General features: G+C 34.1%; 2 protein-coding genes across 7 annotated transcripts in view; one reads left to right on the top strand and one right to left on the bottom strand.

The window, feature by feature from the left end:
• Nucleotides 1-10,147, top strand: part of PRELID3A (PRELI domain containing 3A) — a 33,535-nt gene extending 23,388 nt beyond the window's left edge. For 2 of the 5 annotated variants that reach the window (XR_004255804.1, XR_004255803.1), the window contains exons 6-7: nt 2,592-2,755; nt 7,476-7,555. Coding sequence is in view for 3 of the 5 variants with exons in the window: in XM_032222257.1 (XP_032078148.1) it covers nt 7,476-7,568 (93 nt within the window). In the remaining 2 variants the exon portion in view is untranslated. Of the gene's footprint in view, nt 1-1,761; nt 2,418-2,591; nt 2,756-7,475 lie in introns of those variants that run through there. The other 3 variants (XM_032222257.1, XM_032222256.1, XM_032222258.1) reach the window with 2 other exon arrangements.
• A 1,176-nt stretch (nt 10,148-11,323) lies between these two features.
• The window catches only part of SPIRE1 (spire type actin nucleation factor 1), a 46,692-nt gene continuing 38,365 nt past the window's right edge, over nt 11,324-19,650 (bottom strand). For both annotated transcript variants that reach the window (XM_032223137.1, XM_032223139.1), the window contains exons 14-16: nt 18,896-18,923; nt 18,315-18,451; nt 11,324-16,295 (exon numbers count right to left, since the gene is read on the bottom strand). In XM_032223137.1, coding sequence (XP_032079028.1) covers nt 16,037-16,295; nt 18,315-18,451; nt 18,896-18,923 — 424 coding nt within the window. In that variant the 3' untranslated portion in view covers nt 11,324-16,036. The remainder of the gene's footprint in view (nt 16,296-18,314; nt 18,452-18,895; nt 18,924-19,650) is intronic.

Below are 19,650 nucleotides of genomic sequence, written 5' to 3'. Positions count from 1 at the left end.
TGTGGCTGAGATATAAATCACATATTCAGTTTGAACTTTAATTGGAAATGTGACAGTTGGCCTCCTGAACATAAATTAAAGAATAGTATTTCTTATTACTAATTATCTTACCCAGTGGGTTTCTGAAGGGACGTAAGATTACAGAGGAAGCAAGCCAGTCACCTGCTTGTCATTTGTAGCCTGGAAAGTAGGGGAGAGGAGAAAGAAAGGTGTTTATCTATTCATGTCTTTGGTTTATATTATGCATTAGCAACTGTTTAAGGCAGCAGTTACCACCGCATGATGCAATGTGATGTGAGCACCTTCCTGAGAGAAATCTGGGAAGAGGGGAATTATTTACAAGTTATTTAAAATTAAAATTGCCCAAATGTCATGGAATATAACGTGAGAAAAGTGTGCAAAAGCTTGTTTTTCTCAAGTTTATAAGCTTGTAGGAACCATCCAATAGTTCTTTGTTCCCAGCCCCTGGTTTCTTTGCAAATATAATCTGGCAACTACAATGTGGAATCTGTTCCAACTGTCATTAGACAACTTTCATCAAGTGTATCCAAAATAGCTAGTGCTATTGGTTTTTAGGTTGAGTATGAAAAACATGGCATCCTTTCTGTTATGGCTGCATTCCATTGAGAATAGTCTGCTGCTTCAGGGAAAGTTGAAGTCAAGAATTGGCCTGCCTCCTTTTTACAGATTAGTGCAGATTGCAAATACCTGCTCTGTTTAGTGATACATGAAAAAAAATAAGCTTAAGCTTACAAAATATTTACTTTAAATGGTTGATGCTGCCTTTAAAATAAGGTGTAATACACACAGTCCATATGTTTGAGACACTGGTGATAAACTTGTCTCCTCCAGCTATTGCTGGTCTCTGTTGGGCATGATGGTTTAAGCTTCTGGAAGTGAAGGTTTTGAAGGTTTCTCCTTCTGTGTTAGTGGGTAAGAGAAAGCTAGCATCATAAGCATGTCATCTTTTTCAATAATTTCTAGTGCAATTAATTTTAAATAATAAATATGGAGATTAGTCAGTAGTATTTTCACCTAAGTTGATAAGTCTGACAAACTGCAAGTCCCTCTTTTCCCTGTGACTTTGGGCTTGTCCTAATTACAGCACTTAATGTTTGCTATGAAATATAACTTTGGGTTCTGTGATGTGTAATTCTTAAGTCTTTTAGAATTTAATTAGAAATGAATGGCAAAATGTCAACTAAGTAGCTCGCTCCTATAAAGTCTGTTTTTTGGAAAAGATCCATATGATGAGATGCTGTTCACAGATTTTTGGGAAATGTGATAAACAATTACATTTACCTGTCGTTTAGAAAATTGTCACTGCATTGCTTGACCTAGTCATTTGCCTGCAGTTTTTCTGCAGTTTCTTCTTTTCTGTCCTAATTCTGAGACCACTAAACAGTCAATGTGCCTTTCTATTTTTCACTGATTCAGCTGAGGTCACTTTAATTTTGTAACCAAGTGTCTAGATGGCGGTTATTTTTTAAGAATTGATAACACATAATCTCAAGTAGATGTTAAAAACAAACGAACAACACTTGGGCTTAGTTGACTCTTCATTATGAGTATGATGGGATGCATGTTTATATGCTGTCAAAATCCCGCTTTGCTATACATATAAATGTTTTTTGGGGTACTCTTGTTTTCTATAGCTATGCAATTAAAAATGTTTAATTTTGCAAGAGGCTCTTATATTGTAGGTTTGATGATTGAATAACTGTTTGCTGCAAGTTGTACATTTTTTCTGTGTTGCTCCAGGGGTGGGATGCTCTTGAATGGACAATTCAACATTCTGAAAATGTTCTAAGCTAGCAGTCTCTTTCTACAGCTGCATTTTGTACTAACTAGTGGTAATGTCAGCATTTGTTATCTTGGTATAGCATTTCAGCTTCTAGCAAGTACATGCATGTTGTGGTGATGTACCTTTTAAAAGTTGCATGCTTTTATATGTATATACACACATTGCATATAGAGGAACAGTGCCCCTAATTCCTTAATTATGGAATCAGGGCTCCTTTGGTATCTAAATACTTTGTCATAGGAAGATTCTTAATCCAAGGGGATCAATTTAAAGCTATTTTTACATTCTTTGTTGTCGCTTTTTGTGTAAAAATATTATTATTAGAATACTAGAGAAAATTTCTTTTTGGACATTTCTATGTTGAATTGATTGAAGAGCTCTATTAAGCAGTATCTGTCAAATCAGATGGATTACGTTTCAGGTCTGGGCATTGCAAGACTAGATGTGAAATAACTATTCAATGAAGAGTTACATTCAAATCCTTGGTTGCTTAACATGTATTACTTGACATGTAATGTCAAGTAATTGGTTTCAGTTGACTGCAGTATTTCTGTAGAAGAGGGGTGTCAAACGTTGTCATCACATGATGTATTCATGACTTTTCCCCCTTTGCTAAAGCGGGGGTCGCCAGCGTGTGACGCATCTGGCCCACAGGCTACAAGTTTGACACCCCTGCTTAGAAATATGATGCCAACTGTATTTAGTTAATTGATTGATTATGTGCCAAGAAGTCATTATCAACTTTAATAACCACATATATTTTTTTTGCATGCTGATCTCTTAACAGAACATTGCAATACAGCTTGTGCTAAAAGCTGTTCAAATACAATCAGTGTACTCTGATTATCAGATTAAGTTTAGTACTGCAACCACTTCAGCTGACTGCTAGCTGCAGTTCGGCGGTTCAAATCTCACCGGCTCAAGGTTGACTCAGCCTTCCATCCTTCCAAGGTGGGTAAAATGAGGACCCAGACTGTGGGGGCAATATGCTGACTCTGTAAACTGCTTAGAGAGGGCTGAAAGTCCTATGAAGCGGTATATAAGTCTAACTGCTACTGCTATTAAGTATATGGAGTCCAGCTGCTAGAATTTGACAGAGATAGAGGGATGCTACCCAAATCCTCCTCATGAGGGGGCAGCCAATTCTCAGGTTATTTACATCTCATGCCTTGCCTTTCTTGACAATGCTGTGGGGAAGAAGTGGGGAAGGTAGCAGATTCCATACATGTCATGATATATCTAAGTCAAACTATATGTACAGTATTTGCCCCATAGAAATACAAGATTGCTTCCTCCAATAATTAGGGGGTTGGAATTAAAGTTATTATTTTGAAGATTGGGCTTTATTTGGAAACGGCTACTTGTCTGATGAATATTAACTCTTTTGTGACATCTAAATAGTCCTTCTCTCTTTTCTTCCCTTCACAAATAGCTGCCTCCTTCCTTGATCACATCTCCGTCTCCTTCCTTCCTTCCTTGACCACATCTCCGCCTCCTTCCTTCCTTCCTTCCTTCCTTCCTTCCTTCCTTCCTTCCTTCCAATATGATTCTTCATCTGGAGAGTGGTTTATATGACAGAATATTTAATATATGCTGATGAATTAATGGATTTATTTGCATTGCAGTTATTAATTTTAGAAAGTTATTCATTCACTAGTCCCAGTTTTGTCTATTTCTGGAATGTGATTATTTTTTTTGTCCGTCACATCCGTAAAACACTCATATTTATTGGCAATGTTGAAAATTTCCAGCTGGTGAGAACCTGGTTTAAATGTAAACCCTGGGCACAAAATTTTGTCCAAAATTATATTTTTCTATCTACTTATTTTGAAAATTGTTAGCCTTGGGGAACCTTGTCTTCAATTCAGCATTTTCTTCCTTTGGATAAATGCAGTAGATATTGTTATCTTCATTGTTTACAGATACATGATAGCTTTTGTGCTTTTTAAGCGAGCAGTCATACAGAACCTTTTGGTTCCACTTGCATCTAATTCAAGCTAAATCGATTAGCATATTCTTGAAATTAAAACAGCTTTCTCTTTTGCATATAAAGAGAAATTAGAAGTTTCTAGTTATGTTATAATTATGCTTATATTTAGATTGAATACAATGAGTGGCATAATAAACAACAGTTGCTATTCATTGGAATGTGATGAATTGCAGCTCATTAACTGATATTACTTGAATTCATACTAATAAAGTATTATTTTCCATAATAAAATATAGGGTTTTTTTTCTCCAATTGAATAACTTGTTTTCAAAGGTTCATAATCTGATAAAATTATTAGTTATCTATAGAAATAAATTCAGATAGGGCCCTTTTTACATTTTTCTATCAATCTTGGAATAGAATAGTTTAATTTCTTTGCTTAATATCCTAATGTATAGGTAATTAAAATTTATACAAAGATGATGCAACATTGTAATTATTTAAAAACTGATTTTGGAGTGTGTGTATATAGTATGAAAATGGTACATGCTCATGATATCTTTTTAGTTGCCCTTAAATGAAAAACCATTAACGTGTCAATTTTGTACTACCATCATGTGCATAAATGTTAAAGGTGCATGTCTATTGGCAAATCTGCTTGCTTACAGTGTATATTAATACACTATTTTGAAGTACATTGCCAACTAATTCTTTGTCAGAATTGCTCTGCCCATAACTACATTTATTAAAAGTAATTTATGTGTCTCCTTCAACTGCTATAAATGAAAGATAACTGTTTATTGCAACATAAACTTGGGAATTCAGACATTTGTTTATTTCTCAGTATAATTGGAAGTTGTTGAAATCAAATTATTTCGCTTCCTAGAATGTATTTAAATATGCACCCCCAAATTTTATTTAAACTGGAATTTTGTTGACATACCTGAGAGATTTGAAGTAATGTTTAAAATTAAAATTTCTGAAAGTTGATATATTGCAAGTGTCTTGCACTGTAAGAATGCAACGGTTTACGCTGTGTTTTGCAATCAATCAGTGAATGTCTTCTTTCAGCATGTTATTTTTCTATGTTGATGATTAATTTTCATCATTTTTTAAAATATTTTTATCTAGAAAATTTAAAAGTAGATCTGAACTGTGCAATCTGCAATACTGAAGACTGAAGCATGTTCAGATAGATAGTAGTTTAAAGATGTTTGATTTAGAACTGTTAAAATGTTTGCTGGCTTCAAAAAATACGGAAATATTAACAATGAATATACTTTGCAAAAATGTGAAACTACCTGAAAAAATATATAATTGATCTGGATGCTCTTTAATAATTATGCAATTTGTGTCATATCTCTACCATAAAGCCTTTTATTAAGAGATATTGTAGTACTGAATTTAGATAATGGCCTCATTCTAGATTCTTTCGGGAAAAGTCATGGCAGCTAGGGTTAATCATAAATTCAGGACCAGTTATATTTGTTGCAGGCCTAAACTTGGAGTATGGATAGTTCTTAAAGCTCAGCCTTGTATCTCCTATATTTACTTGGTACATTTTTCCTCACATCGCGCTCTACATGGGGCTGCCCCTGAAAAGTGTTTGGAGACTACAGTTGGTCCAGAATGCAGCCGCGCGAGCGATATAGGGTGTACCTAGATACACCCATGTTACACCCATCCTCCGCGAGCTGCACTGGCTTCCTATTGGTCTCCGAACGCGCTTCAAGGTGCTAATCATTACTTTTAAAGCCCTACATGGCTTAGGACCTGAATATCTGAGAGACCGCCTCCTGCCACATACCTCCCAAAGACCAATAAGATCTCACAGGTTGGGCCTTCTCTGGGTGCTGTCGACCGGACAATGCCGGCTGGCGGCCCCTCAGGGGAGAGCCTTCTCTGTAGCTGCTCCGGCCCTGTGGAACGATCTACCTGTAGAGATCCGGACCCTTCCCACTCTCTCGGCCTTCCGAAAAGCCACGAAAACCTGGCTGTTCCGGCAGGCCTGGGGCTGTTGATCAAGGTCCAGCCCCACTTAAATGGAATGTTTGGTGTGGTTTTTTTTTAATTGTATCTCTTCTTTATTTTAACTTTAACTTTTATTTTTGTTTCTGTAAGGCGCCCAGAGTCCTACAGGATTAGGTGGCATATAAATTTATTAAATTGCCAAATTGCCAATTGACATCATAATTAACTTCTATTAAGAATTCACATTTTTGTAATTTAGGGACAATACATGCAAATAATACAATAATCTAGCAGATGAAGACAGAGTAGCAAGCACCAGCTGATTATTTTTTTTAATAAAAGCAAAATTCCTGATTTGAATGGTAGGTTTTGCCATCATCATAGTAATTGGGATATAGGTAAGCAGTTCTAATCAAGTTTTCTATTCCTACCTCACATATTTTTACAGAACTATCATAAACTTGGTAGCTTGAATATGTACAGGTAGAATGTAATTGATCCTGATTACATTCCAAAAAGGAGTAGGTAGGCTTGGATATGGTTAGTGCTTGATGACAAATTGTTGCCAGGAAATTATTGCCAACTAATTCATTGTGTGTACTTGTGACATGCTGTTACTTCATGTTGATGAGATTTTAGGTGTAGGTTTAGTTCTCTAAGGTGATTTGATTCTAAGTACTTATGATACTTTAAAAAGTCTGAAATTTTATTGAACATAATTGGCAGTTACTCACTTTCTATAAGTGGCACTTTAGTTGAGCTATTTATAATCCAACTGTGCCCTTAAAACAGGTTGATGTACAAGTTTTTGTATTAACTTCAAGGATCAAAATATTAGTAAAACAGCACTAGCTATATGTGAATATTTAATAGTCCTAAATTAGGATTTTTGTATTAGTTTTAAAACCATTTCTTCAATTAAAGATTTTAGACGAAATTTATTTCAGCAACTCCAGGACTGTGAACATGTTGAAAAGTTTGGGATTCATAGCCCATTGTGTTCCTCACCATGATTTGTAATGTCTTCTTTTAATCTTTGGTGTTAGGGAATTTCTCAAAGTTGGAAACAGCTAGAAATTTTTCCTGAAGTCTGAGGAGTGGCAAACTGGCTTTTGAGATAACCTCAAGGACTATAGAATTCTTACATAGCATTATTTTCTAGGACTAGCCTTGAACTATTATTTCAATTCCGGAAGGGAGAAAAAGAAATCAAAGCAAGGAATTTTCTCATTTAGAAAAAGCAAAAAGATACTCTAATGTATTTTCTTTGTTGACATTGTGTGGTAATGGCGAGTACCGTAATTCCAGTATTCTTAGTATTGTGGCTTGTGAAAAAAAAATCATGACTTTTTGATTAGAACTTGGGTCATTGATATGTTTTGTTCTGGAAGTATTTGTAAATCCAATCTAACAGTCATCTAGAAATGTTTGAAACTTCATATTTGATTTGATGGATTGAGAAATTTATTCATTGCCATTCTTAATATGCAGTCTTGTAATTTAATTGGCAAGGGCATTTTTTACAAAAAATCATGTCATTAGGTTAAAAAATTTCAAAACAAGTTAGAATTAATGTCATTTCTTAAGAGAAAGAGATCTAAACAATAACCCTATCGGGTCAGTAGGACTATTAATACAGCAGTTTTTTCATAATCTAGGCAGAAACAAATCACTTTGCTTTTGACACTTTTTGGGTTCTGCCAGAGGAAAGTTTTACATGCTTAGCATTGTTTCCAGTCAGTCAAATAACATTTTCTTTTTCCATTACAGGGGCGTGAAGCTTTAGAATGGGTGATTGGTGAACTAACTTCAACACGAGACAGTATGAAATCAACAATGGCAGCTGCTTCAATGGAAGATTGATGAACTGTCACAATCTTTATTTTTCCATTTAATTTTTTGTTATTGTTGCTGAGGCAAATACTCCTTACTTTTTTGATATACATATATAGGCAGGCAGGCAGAGAGAATGAGTTTGTTAATTTATAATCAGTTTTACAGGACACTTTTTTTCCTTAACACTGAAGCATTTGGGGGACCCACCGCATAATAATTAAGCTTATTTTTATGTTTTTGTATGGATTCAAGATATAATTACATAATTCCCCTCAGGACAGTGACCTCAAAGTCAAGGTATTTGCATGGATTTCAAACTGAAAGAATGGTTGAAGATTAGTCTACATAAATACCAAGCTGTGTTTTGATAAAAAGAGCTATGTGAGTACACTTTTGAATGTGCTGCTTTTTGCTGCTTGAATCTTAGCATTTATTTTTTTAAGTAGTTGTAGTTCTTTGGTGAAGTACACAGATACCAAAAATATGGAGATTCTGTCAACCTGTTGTAGCTATTTATTTGAGGGGGTGGGGGTGGAATGCAGTCCAAAATAATGTTTTTCAAATTTGAACAACTTTAAGATATGTATACTTCAATTCCCAGAATTCTGGGAGTTGAAGTCCACATATCTTAGTTATCAAGTTTGAAAAACATTGATCCAGAAGAGATATACTGTACAGGCATGTTCTGATTAATCTCCTTAATTTTGCAGCATGGCCTCTTGTTTTAAAGAAGCCTGTTTGGAGAATATACCAAGCAGTGCTCCCTGGCAAGTTACATTGTTTGTTTCAGGTTTCTGTGGTATTATTTTTGCACTGTTTGTAGAGGGCTGAACAAGAAATGCCAACAATTTACCTCTTTATTTATATTCAAAGCACTGCTAAAGTAGGGAAGCAGATATTTTGCTACAAGATAGTAATCTGAATATTTTCTTGCCAGCTGATATATAGTGCATTATTTATTTTGAAATGGATTTGTTCTAATCATTTGTGAAAAGCCAACTAATACCTCAGAGGGAAATACTAGAAATAAAAAGCCGGTACATATATTTTCATACACTTAGGATAACTTGCTTGTTTAGGTTATTATTTCACATTATGGATTAGAAGGTTGCAAAAAGGTTTTCTATACCAGTCTGTATTTCACATCCTGCTTTAAGAATTGGGTTTATCCTGTCCTTAGAACTGTATTTTTGATATGTTGTGAAACTCAAGTTATTGCTCTTTGGAGCCAATAACCTTCATAAAGTTAGTTCAAATATTGGTTCCAAATTTCAAAAAAATGTTCTTTCTAATACAAATTAGAATTGTGTGGCTCAGTGGCTAAGACGCTGAGCTTGTCGATCAGAAAGGTTGGCAGTTCAGCAGTTCGAATCCCTAGTATAGGTCCCCTGCATGAACAGAGGGTTGGACTAGATCACCTCTAAGGTCCCTTCCAACTGTTACTGTTAATGCTGTTAGAAATAGTTTTATTAATGAAGACGAATTGGAGATCAGCTGTTTTAAGTTATGACAGGAGCCTGTAATTTTATATCTCAGAGAGGATGCAGTAAAAATTGCCCTGAATATTACAAAGCTTTCATGAAATAGAATTAGTTTTCAGTCATTTTTAAAGCTAAGTTTTGTTTGCATATTATTACATTTCATGTAATTTAAGTTTTTATATTTTTACAAGTAATTCCCTAAGGAATGAAAACTTGTTTTGTGATATTTTCTCTAGAAATTAGAAGCAGGAAACATTTTAAGTCAATAGTATATCCGAGTAATTTCAAAGCTTTAAAAGGGGAAGGTGTAAGCCACACAATTACTTTATTTCCAGAGTTTTTTCAGAGGAACACACACTGAAGAATGCCTTTACTATAGGAAAACTGCAATCCTATTCCCTATCTGCAACCCTGCTAAATTATTTCTGTTGCCAAGGCTTTTCCAGTCTATAGATTTATTTATACCACTATTCTACATTTACTCACTCATTTGTTGGCATTACAATATAATTAGCAACACTAATGGCAGGAAGAGTGTCAAAATGTGCAAGATGGTGGATGCAGCATTGCTGTCTTACTGATTTGGAAATTTCCTATGAATCCTGCTGAACAAAGCCCTTCACTAAGAGAAAGGAAGAGCAAAATGTTACTGATATCCAGCTTACTCCAACTTATGCTCTAACAGAGTAAAATAGATAAAGGGGAATTGGCAAGGAAAATAATAGTCTTTAAGATTGTATTTTCAGTTTAACTGAAGAAGTATAGCCACTTCCAGCAATTAATAGTGACTGTATGCAGGTGCCTTTTCAGGTTCATTATTTGCCAATGTTAGTTGCATGTTCAAATGTTTAGTTCATAATGTCCTTGAATCCATTTGGTCCTTAATTGATCTTGTAACCTCTTCCTTATTTGCATGTGTTTTTTGTTTGCATTTAAAAATTCCTCGATGTAAATGAAGACAAAGCTATGTATCTTCAAAAGATGTAGAAGTATTTGGAATGCCATGACCAGAGACATCTGTGCAAATTTTATTTTCTACCTGATTGGCAATTAAAATAGAAAAATACTATCTTCCCTGATAATGGGGTCCAGTTTCTAGAATAAAGAAATCTTGATTTTAACAGAGATGTGTAGTCTGATTATTGGATTATAGTTCGCTTTCTGTTTTGGACAGTCACATCAACATCTCTCATTTACATTCTTTTAGTTAAAGTAGAAAACTGCCATGATTGATGAAAGGCAGCAACTACTTTTCAAATAACCTTACTGAAGTGAGGGAAAACATTGAGGCACTCTATTCTAGTCATTATTTTGTCATTTGATTTGGAGTTCTCAAAGTGACAAATCATTTGATCTCAAGTGTTAAATGCCATAATTTTTGAAATTATAAATTAATATGACTCGCCTAGAGATGACAAAAAAGTATTGTTTTCTTAGGAAAACAGTCCGTTTTTATGTCATTTGTTGAACAGGGTAACCATATGCTGAGTCATAAAAACTAAAAAAGCACTAGCAAGGGGTAGCAAATGTTCTAGAATGAATCACTAAATTAAAGAATAGTTAGGAGTGCATATTCCTTAATTTTGTGTGACCCATGGTATGAAATTAAACCAATGGGGAGTACATAATATGGTGTTTATATCTAAAACTCTAATAAAAGGATATCAAAAATATTATCTTGGGTTTTTTCCCCTAAAAGCTAGAAACCATATATTCAGACCAACAAGGGTAATTCTTATTTCCCTTGAGTTTTATCTTATCCAGGCCAATCCACTCTCAGAAATATAATTTATAAAAATGGTCCTATAGATTTTAACGTTTTAAAATGTTATTTTTGTGTTTGTGCATATGATAATTGTATTAAGGTGAGACAAAAACAATCTTGCATTTTTTATGAGTTTAATAATCCATAACCTGCAGGTGAATATTAAGTAACAGGAAAACAAGCAGAAAAATAATTATTGCCTTTTTCATTTACAAATCCTTAGCCAGCATGGTGATATAACAAAGTAGATTAAAGAACTTACAGTTGTGCTTCCTTTTCAAATCATTGCCAAATACCATTGCAGGTTCAGGAACAATAAAAAAAAAACTAAACAAGTGTGTGATTTTTTTTCCTTGTAACCATCCTGACTTTTGGTGACTGTATTGTTTTGTTTTTTTTAAAAAAAAACAGCTATGTAGAAGATAGTAGGGAAAAAATAAAAAAAAAACAATTTTGACTCTTTCCCCCAAACATATTGCCTACTGGCAGAGAGGAAGCCTATATAACTTCTCTTTCATTACTACCATTTTCTCATTTATAATGCAAGATAAAGTCATCACTGCAGCAATAAATACTTTCTGAGTATAATCAAGGAATGAAGTCTTATCAATTTAAAAATATCACTGTAACATACAATAGCTTTAGTCAAGTGTTTCTCAACCTTGGCAACCTTGGGGAATTCTGGGAGTTGAAGTCCAGACATCTTCAAGTTGCCAAGGTTGAGAAACACTGCTTTAGTCAGTATTCTAAATCCAGCTCTAGTAAACTCAGCTTTCTGCAATAATCCTTTGGCCTGGATGATTTTCTGAGTGAGCACAGCCCTCTCAGAAAGCAAGATTTAAATGTAGAAGAAAGTCAATGAAGAAAAAAAGGACAATAATTTCCCTACAAATACATGTCTACAAAGATTTTTGCAATATCTTTATTTCTGGAGAGCAAAAAAAAAGTCTTCAGTCAGGAACAAAATCTAAAATGTGAATGTTATGATCTTAATTTGAATATCTCTGCACAAGCAAAGAATTATTGTTCTTGACACCCAGCAGCAGCTTCCAGCAAAGGGTTCTTGCTGGTGGAAAGCTGAGTACTTAATTTCTATAGCAGCTCTCTGTGTCATCACATTAAAGGTTTAGGATTTCCCCAGTCTTTCAGATCAGATTTTGAGAAATGGACATTGGCAAAAAGAATTATGCTGTGTATGTGTGGCTTTTCCCTATGGATTCAGCCAAATCAAGGACTTCTGTATCCAATCCATAGTTAAAGTGACTTTGTATTTTAATTTGTATTTCTCATATCTTCATGCATTTAAAAAGTATACAATTCTATACATGCCAATGGACTTTGAAGCTTAGTGCAGATCACAGCATTGTGATACAAGGTCAGATGTTTTGCTTGTGAATAGCATGGAACTGCAGAAAGACATTTGCTTGACGTCCCTTCCTAGTGAGTGATAGAATAGGATTCTGACCCACCCAAGAGTTCATCTAATTCTCTTATTGGTTGGAAAGTGGTGGTTGCCAGATCTAAGTTTAGTGATGGTCTTTTTTTTAAATTTCACTTTTGGCAAGAATTGATCTTGGAAACAGGAAAGGGAAATCATATAAACCATAGGAATGCAAATAACAGAAATATGTAACTTGCAAATGGTTTTTACAAGTTCATTTAACTTTGACACATATCACATGATGATCAGAGGTGCTTTCAGAATTACTACAGTAATCCAAGTCATCTATTTGATTTTTCCCTCCTGGGGTATACTTTTCTTTTGAAAGCATGCAGTCATGGCTTGTGGAACAGCTTTGTTATATTCTCAAACCAATTAGGCACACAACATTTGTGCAAAGCATTAAAAAAACAATCACTTCACAAAGTCGACCAGTACAAGCTAAATACCCTTCTGCGTTGATACTGCCATGTTCTCTGTAAGGCTCAGGACAAATATTTTGAAAACTTTTTCTTATGCAGAGACGCACTGTGAAATCTTCAAAGCAGCCAAACTGCTGGAAGAGTCTGTGCTTTGGCAAAGGATTAATTTGGATTTAAATTACAAAACAATTTGAGGTAGAGAAGAGAGCCTTAGTTTAATAAAATGTCAGTCACTGTTCCTACGAATGGATTTGTTTTTTAATTTATGGGACCTTACACTGGAGCTGATTTTGAATTACATAGCATATGTTGATAAGCAATCACTGGGGGATAATTTATAAATACATTTAAGCCCAGCTCTAAAGAAAAATGGAAAAGGGAAGTAATAGATTTTAATTTATACAATTTCTTCTTCAGTAGGCTTTGCCTTCATAGAAATAAGCTATTTAAACCAGTTCTGACATTTATATTGTGAATGTAAGCATAATGTAATTATGACAAGGGTGGTCATGGATCAGAAAAATGGAAAATATTGCAACTGTCTATTCATTTTTCAGCTGGAAGTATGGAATTTTGGAGTAAACAATTTTTTTAGTACAAATTGGTAAAACATTGTCTATATGACTGCTGAATACAGATAGACCTCAACTTATAACCATTCTTTGTAGGGCTATTCAAAGGCACTGAAAAAGTGATTTACACTTTTGATTGCCACAGCATCCCATGGTCATATGATCAAAATAAAATCCAGATACTTGGCAGCCAGCATGTATTTTAATGATGGTTACAATGTCCTGGGATCACATGATCACCATTTGTGACCTGCCCTGCTCACTTCCAACAAGCAAAGTCAAGGGGGGGGGGGGACTGGATTTGCTTAACAGCTGCATGATTCCCTTAACTGTAGTGGTTCATTTAAGAACTGTGGCAAAAAAGATTGTAAAATTGAGCATCTCGTTTAACTTGCTTAGCAATGGAAACTCCAATCCCAATTGTGGTAGTAAAGTTGAGGATTACCTATATTTATCCTGTGCAGCCCAATACAAAATCTTTAATTCATTCATTTCATTAGTACATCAAATATATGTAGGCAACTATCCAATTATTGTCCTAAAAATTTCAGGTTAATCTCACATATCAGAATTTTGTAAGTACTTTGCTAGAAATAAATTGATATATTTATATAATACTTAATTTTTGTGTTCTCCTTGGCCTGACATAAAACACATTTTTTTTAAAAAAAACCATGGAAAATATTTGCTGATAAAGAAGATTTAATAAAATCCTGTAGTATTTTATTAAAGTATTCTAGCCTACATTTCAAAAGATGGTTTCTGTAGAAAAAAAGAACCTATTTTTATTTTGTAATGAGAACTAAGTGATTCAGCTAGAAGATCAGCTGCACTGGAAGAATACGGAAAGATTCTGGTAACTTAGGGTAATAAGGACTACCAGTTTGATGATAGAACAATACTTTGCTTTCTTGATATATTTGTGTGTAGATTTTAAGTTAAGGAGAGTAAAGAACCTAAGATAAATTATTTGCTGATTAACAGAAACAATTACTAATTACCTTAGAGCTTGTCAGTAATCATTCATGTTGTCACAACTCTAACATAGTTTTCAATAAATTTCAAATATATATGATCTTGTAGGATCATCAAATTTTTCAAGATTTCTTTTATTATGCATGAGATTTTAGCTTTTCATTTCTGAAAATTTTGCCTAATATATTTAATATTTATTTGGGATATTGCATAATCATGCCTCTTTCCTGGAAAGATTGCTGACTTATTTTTATTGTTACATTTTATATAGTTAGTTCATCACAAGATGTTTGTCATCTACAATTTGTTGTGATGGTTTCTATGGGAGACCAATATTCATCCCCAAAATAGATGAATTCTTCATCCTTGGATATTAAATTTAGCGTTCATAATTTCACTTAGATAATGTAACAGTAAACTGTTTGGGGTATTCAAGGAATAATCAAATCAAAATATTAATGCTCAAGGATTAAGAAGACAGAATAAATTTTGACAGTATGTTTCATAAATAAATATATGGTTGGTAATTGATATAAGAAAATTTTGCCTGTTTTGGAAGTGAACTTAGGTGTCACTCATTCCCTTTACAATATAAAAATGTAACTTTTCCCTATCATATATTGTATTTTGATTCTAAACATAAGCTAGGTCATTAAATATAGCAGAGTAATTCCACAGATGATCTCCAAGCAGTTTAAACGGGCTGCTATATATATAAAAATAACCCAATTCCATACTAAGTGCCAGTTTTGTTTAAAAAAATCTGACTATAAAACAGTGCAAAAATGTGATGTTCAGTAGTATTTTAACTTGAAAACATTTAGTGTTTCTCCAACCTTCTGAAAGCAAGGAAACAAAAACACTTCTTAATCTGAGACACAGTGTCCCAAATTTTCCCAGGAAAAAATCTTTACAGCCAAGATATTTACCCCTGTAAAAATGGGGTTAATAATAGACATGCTTCCATATTCTTAATTACAGCAGTACTTACGTATTGCTCTATAAAACAAATATGCATATTTATCTTAACTTTCTCAGGATTGTTACCCAGAGAACCCTAATTTACAAAAATTCATTCATATTAAAAACTAAACTTATATTGCATTCTGCCTCTATAAAGGGTTTTGTTTTGTTTATTTATAAAAGCTACAGGTAACACTACCACTAATATTCAGAGTACATTCCAAATAGGAGAAAAATATTATTTTGAACACACTAATTTTATTATAGTATAGCAGAAGCTGCAGGAAAATAATTACCCATTCAGGCTTCCAGCTTATTCAGTATTGTATACTAAGACTGAGATGGTATGGATTGATTCACCATTTCCAGCATATTAGCAAATCGTTCTTAATCTTGTGCTATAAGATATCAAGTTCTGTACAATAGGGGACTACGTACATCAAATTAACAAAATATGATTACTATTTAATTGGTAGCAAATGCCAATATGGTTTACAAATGTACTAACACCATAATCTAGTTTTTCTTTAGATCTATCTACATATATATATACACATACATACATAGAGACTCATCTTAAAAATAACTAAGGGATAAATTACAAAAAATACAAATAAAGACTTCCTTTGTACACTGAACATATACAAGTAGACAACAATCTAGTATAGTTGTTTTCCTCCAGTAAAACAAGCTTATTCGCTGGCCTGCTGGGTAGGACAATTTCTGTTTCTTTTTATACATTATATGGAGCAGGGAAACCAATAAGCTAATAAAAATGTAAATGATCAAGTAGAACAAAGGGGAAAAAATGATGCTCTGGTTTTGATGAGTTTCTCAGGATCTCATGAAGAGTAAATAAAGAGAAAGGCACAAGACTCAGATTTCATTGATAGTCCTCTCAGAAGGACAGTATTCTGAAGTGCCTGGAGATGACATGTAGAATGACTGTGTTTTCCTTTTTAATCTGGCTCGTTTGTTAGCCAGAGAGAGGCTGCGGCGGCTTGAATTGATTATTTCTGAAATGAACTTCTTGCAGTCCACACACACCTCCATGGTGCTCCAGTCCTCCATGAGTTCTTTTGGAAAAAATGGTTCTTCATTTGACTTATCTACCGACTTTGACTTTGAGGATAACCTAAAAATAAAAGAACAGGTCTGATATTATTAGTACCATTTGTCTTTCCAATTGTGCTAAAGAATTTCAGAAACCTTTTAAAGTTTTTCCAGTTCTTAACATTTGGAATAAAGAGAAAGGAGAAATAAAATAAATCACCTGAATTTCTTATGTTCATCGTATTAATTTTTTTGTTTCTGCCTTTGAGTCATTTTTGACTCCTGGTGACTGCCTGGACAAGTCCCTGCAGTTTTCTTGGCATGTTTTTTTGGAAGTTTGTCACTGCCTCCTTCTCAGGACTGAGAGTGAGTGACTGGCCCAAGGTCACCCAACAACACAAAAATAACCAATTTTATATAATTAGAACATTTAATCCCCAGGAAAAAAATTGCTTGTAAAAAAAGACTGATTTAACACATGAATTATAAAAGAAGACAAGTAGGGCTAAGGTATTTCAGTAAATATATTCAAGAAAGAAAAATGCAAATTTAATGAAAATAGGATGTAGCCTTGGAATATAAATTAAGCAATTCATATCTTGTTATGCTACTAGCTACTACTGCAGTTTACCAGACACATTTGGAGTTTTTGAAATTCTTGTGGCGTCTTAAATACACAGCATTTTATCTTAAATCATGCTGTGCAGGAAAAGTATATTTTCTTTCATTTTACAATATAAAATTACATTTAAAACTGGCTGAGATACAAAATATTACATTCTTCATTTAACCTGAGATTCTCACAGCTACATCACACTCACCTATAAGGAAGATAGAAAGCCAATCAAGGAAGGGTTCCCCCCCCCCCCCGTCCAATTTATTACAGTGTCAACAGTATGGCTATCTGTCTGGTAGAGATAAATTTACATTAAATGCAATTAACTCATAGCACCCAGGAAGCAACCCTGTTCCAAGACCAAGATGGCTGAAGTAGAGATGCTTGGACAGCCATAGCATGTGTAGACAAATTATACTGGTATGTGGTAGCATTGCCCCACATCCTAAAAAATCTTGTTACATGAGAGACTGAGGGAAAGAGCACCCCATTTCAAGAATAAGGCAGATGTTCTCACTGGAGAGAACAATCCTTGGGTGAAAGACCCATTTCCTTACTAAGACGATTCCTATGGAATGTCAGACAGATGGTTTCTGATAGATATGTGGTATTATGTGAGCTTGATATATAGATCACATGATGACTTGTCTATTTGGTATAAAGGCTTCTAGGCATCATGAGTCAGATAGATGTAAATAGGTGCAGGGAAGGAACAACGGTCATTTTGTTAGCACCAATAATATAAGGAACTATAGTATGATAGTCTTAAATTTAGGTTGCTAATTACAGACTGTAATCCAAGGCTATCATACTAGTATTTTCAGAAATGTTACCTGTTCCAAATACAGGACTGGCAGAACTCAGGAGTCTTAATGTATGTGAGATGATGGTGTCAGGCACAGGGATTTATACAAGTCAAGATTCAAATAGGTTTATATATGCACAAAAACTTTCCAAGAAGGATGCTTTAGTTGCCTGCCTTCTTCACAGAACGTTATGTTGTACTTCACAGAATGTTACTCTGGAAGTTGTTAACAGGAATGGGAAGAGGAGCTGTCCTTTTGAAATCTGCCTAGGAGTTTGTTAAAATATTGTTTATTTTAAGATAGGGAAAACATTTAGACCATAACTTCTAGAACTCTTTCCCAGCCTTTAGAAATAGCTATACTCTGGATCCTGTGACTGGGCAGGAGATAGGCGTGGGAGTGGGGTCTTAGAATTGAAGTGTTGGGAATATTTCAAGTGACTGACCAATTGCCTCTTCCATATTGGGAGGGGAAATTCCAAGATGTGAATTTATCTGGAATATAGTCTCTGGTTAAATCCAGCCATTTTGAACTCTGTATTTCTAGCTTCTTCTCCACTTCTAATTTCAGTTAGTTGCATTAATATCCATTAATTTGGAAAGATGAAAGGGGAGAAAGAAGAAAGAAATGATTCTCTGTCTGTCTCTCTCCCCCATTATTAAATGTAAGCATAACTTACCTTGGTATGCCCTTTAGTGACCTATGATGGCTGATGGGAGTTTTATCAGGTCTCATAAAGCTTTCTCCTTTTTGTAAAGCAGAAGGTCCCAGGGAAAAAATTGGAAGGGTGGAATATGGCTTTGATGGTAGGCGCATCTATCATAAAAGCAGGGGAACAATGGTGAGATATAATTGCCCTGAAACTGCAAATGCCATACCATTTATAGCACCCTGCTCCAATATATTCTCAATAATATTGTATTGACTTTATGAATTTTAGTAAAATGTTGTAACAAAGCTTTCAGCTATCTTGCAAGTATAATATTCCAAAAGCAAGTGCAGACTCTCATATTCACAACTCGTCATTAAACTTCATTGCATGACATTTGACCCCTAACAATATCTCATTCAAAAAAAAACCTCTTATGTTTTTTAAGGGATAAAATTGGAGAAGGATAAAATTAGAGACGGAATACTATATATACTATCTTGAATTCCAAAAGAAAAGGCAGAATTTAAAACTAACAGATAAAAATGAAATATTTAAACAAATAGAAACAGTTTAATAAACAGATTTTAGATAGTTCTTCTTAAACTTACTTTTTTACAGCATTGTGAACATACAGGCCTACAACATTAAAAAAAAGATTGGCTTTCTTAGTTCAAAGTAAAATTGTCTATATTGCATTTTTCTTATAAAACTATTTTAAGAGTTATGTAGTATTTTTTAATTTCCATGATTATTTTATTGTTCAGCATGAATAAAAAACACAGAAAAAAGCCAGAAGACTGTAACTGGATACAGAAGCTCATGTGCTCTTTCTAGATCCACTCCAGCTTCCCACGTGGGCTATTAGTTCTGCTTTTCAAACCAAGTCTGCCTCACTAGGTGATTTAACTTGTAGAAACTCTTTGGAAATAAAGAGGAGAAACCTCAAAAGCCAAAATGAACATCTTTCAAATAGTATGCTCACAGATTTGGGTAATATTTCACAATCTAAAACCAGAAATGGAAGAAACAAAAATCTGCTGAAATTCTCTTCTCTTAAGAAAATTTAGAAACTGGACAAAGATTTTACTTGAGATTACAGCAGACTATTATTTCAGAAAGTAGAAAGCAAATTATAAATGTGTATTATGAAAAGTTCAGAGGAGGGTTACTGTTCAGATCAATATAACAATCCAGGTACAGTATAAATGCATGCAGTTTGTATACAGGCTTACAAGACCAAGACCGTTAATCTATTTTCTGAGTAAAGATATATCTTGCTATTTATTCATTTTATATTAGCTGGCATGAACATCATGCACCATAATTAGCATTGTTAGCTGCAAAGGTTTCCAACTTGTATTTC

The sequence above is a fragment of the Thamnophis elegans genome, chromosome 8 (assembly GCF_009769535.1).
Source record: "Thamnophis elegans isolate rThaEle1 chromosome 8, rThaEle1.pri, whole genome shotgun sequence".
Lineage (NCBI taxonomy): Eukaryota > Metazoa > Chordata > Lepidosauria > Squamata > Colubridae > Thamnophis > Thamnophis elegans.
Note: the sequence above shows the minus strand (reverse complement) of the source record. Positions and strands in the feature narration are given on the sequence as shown.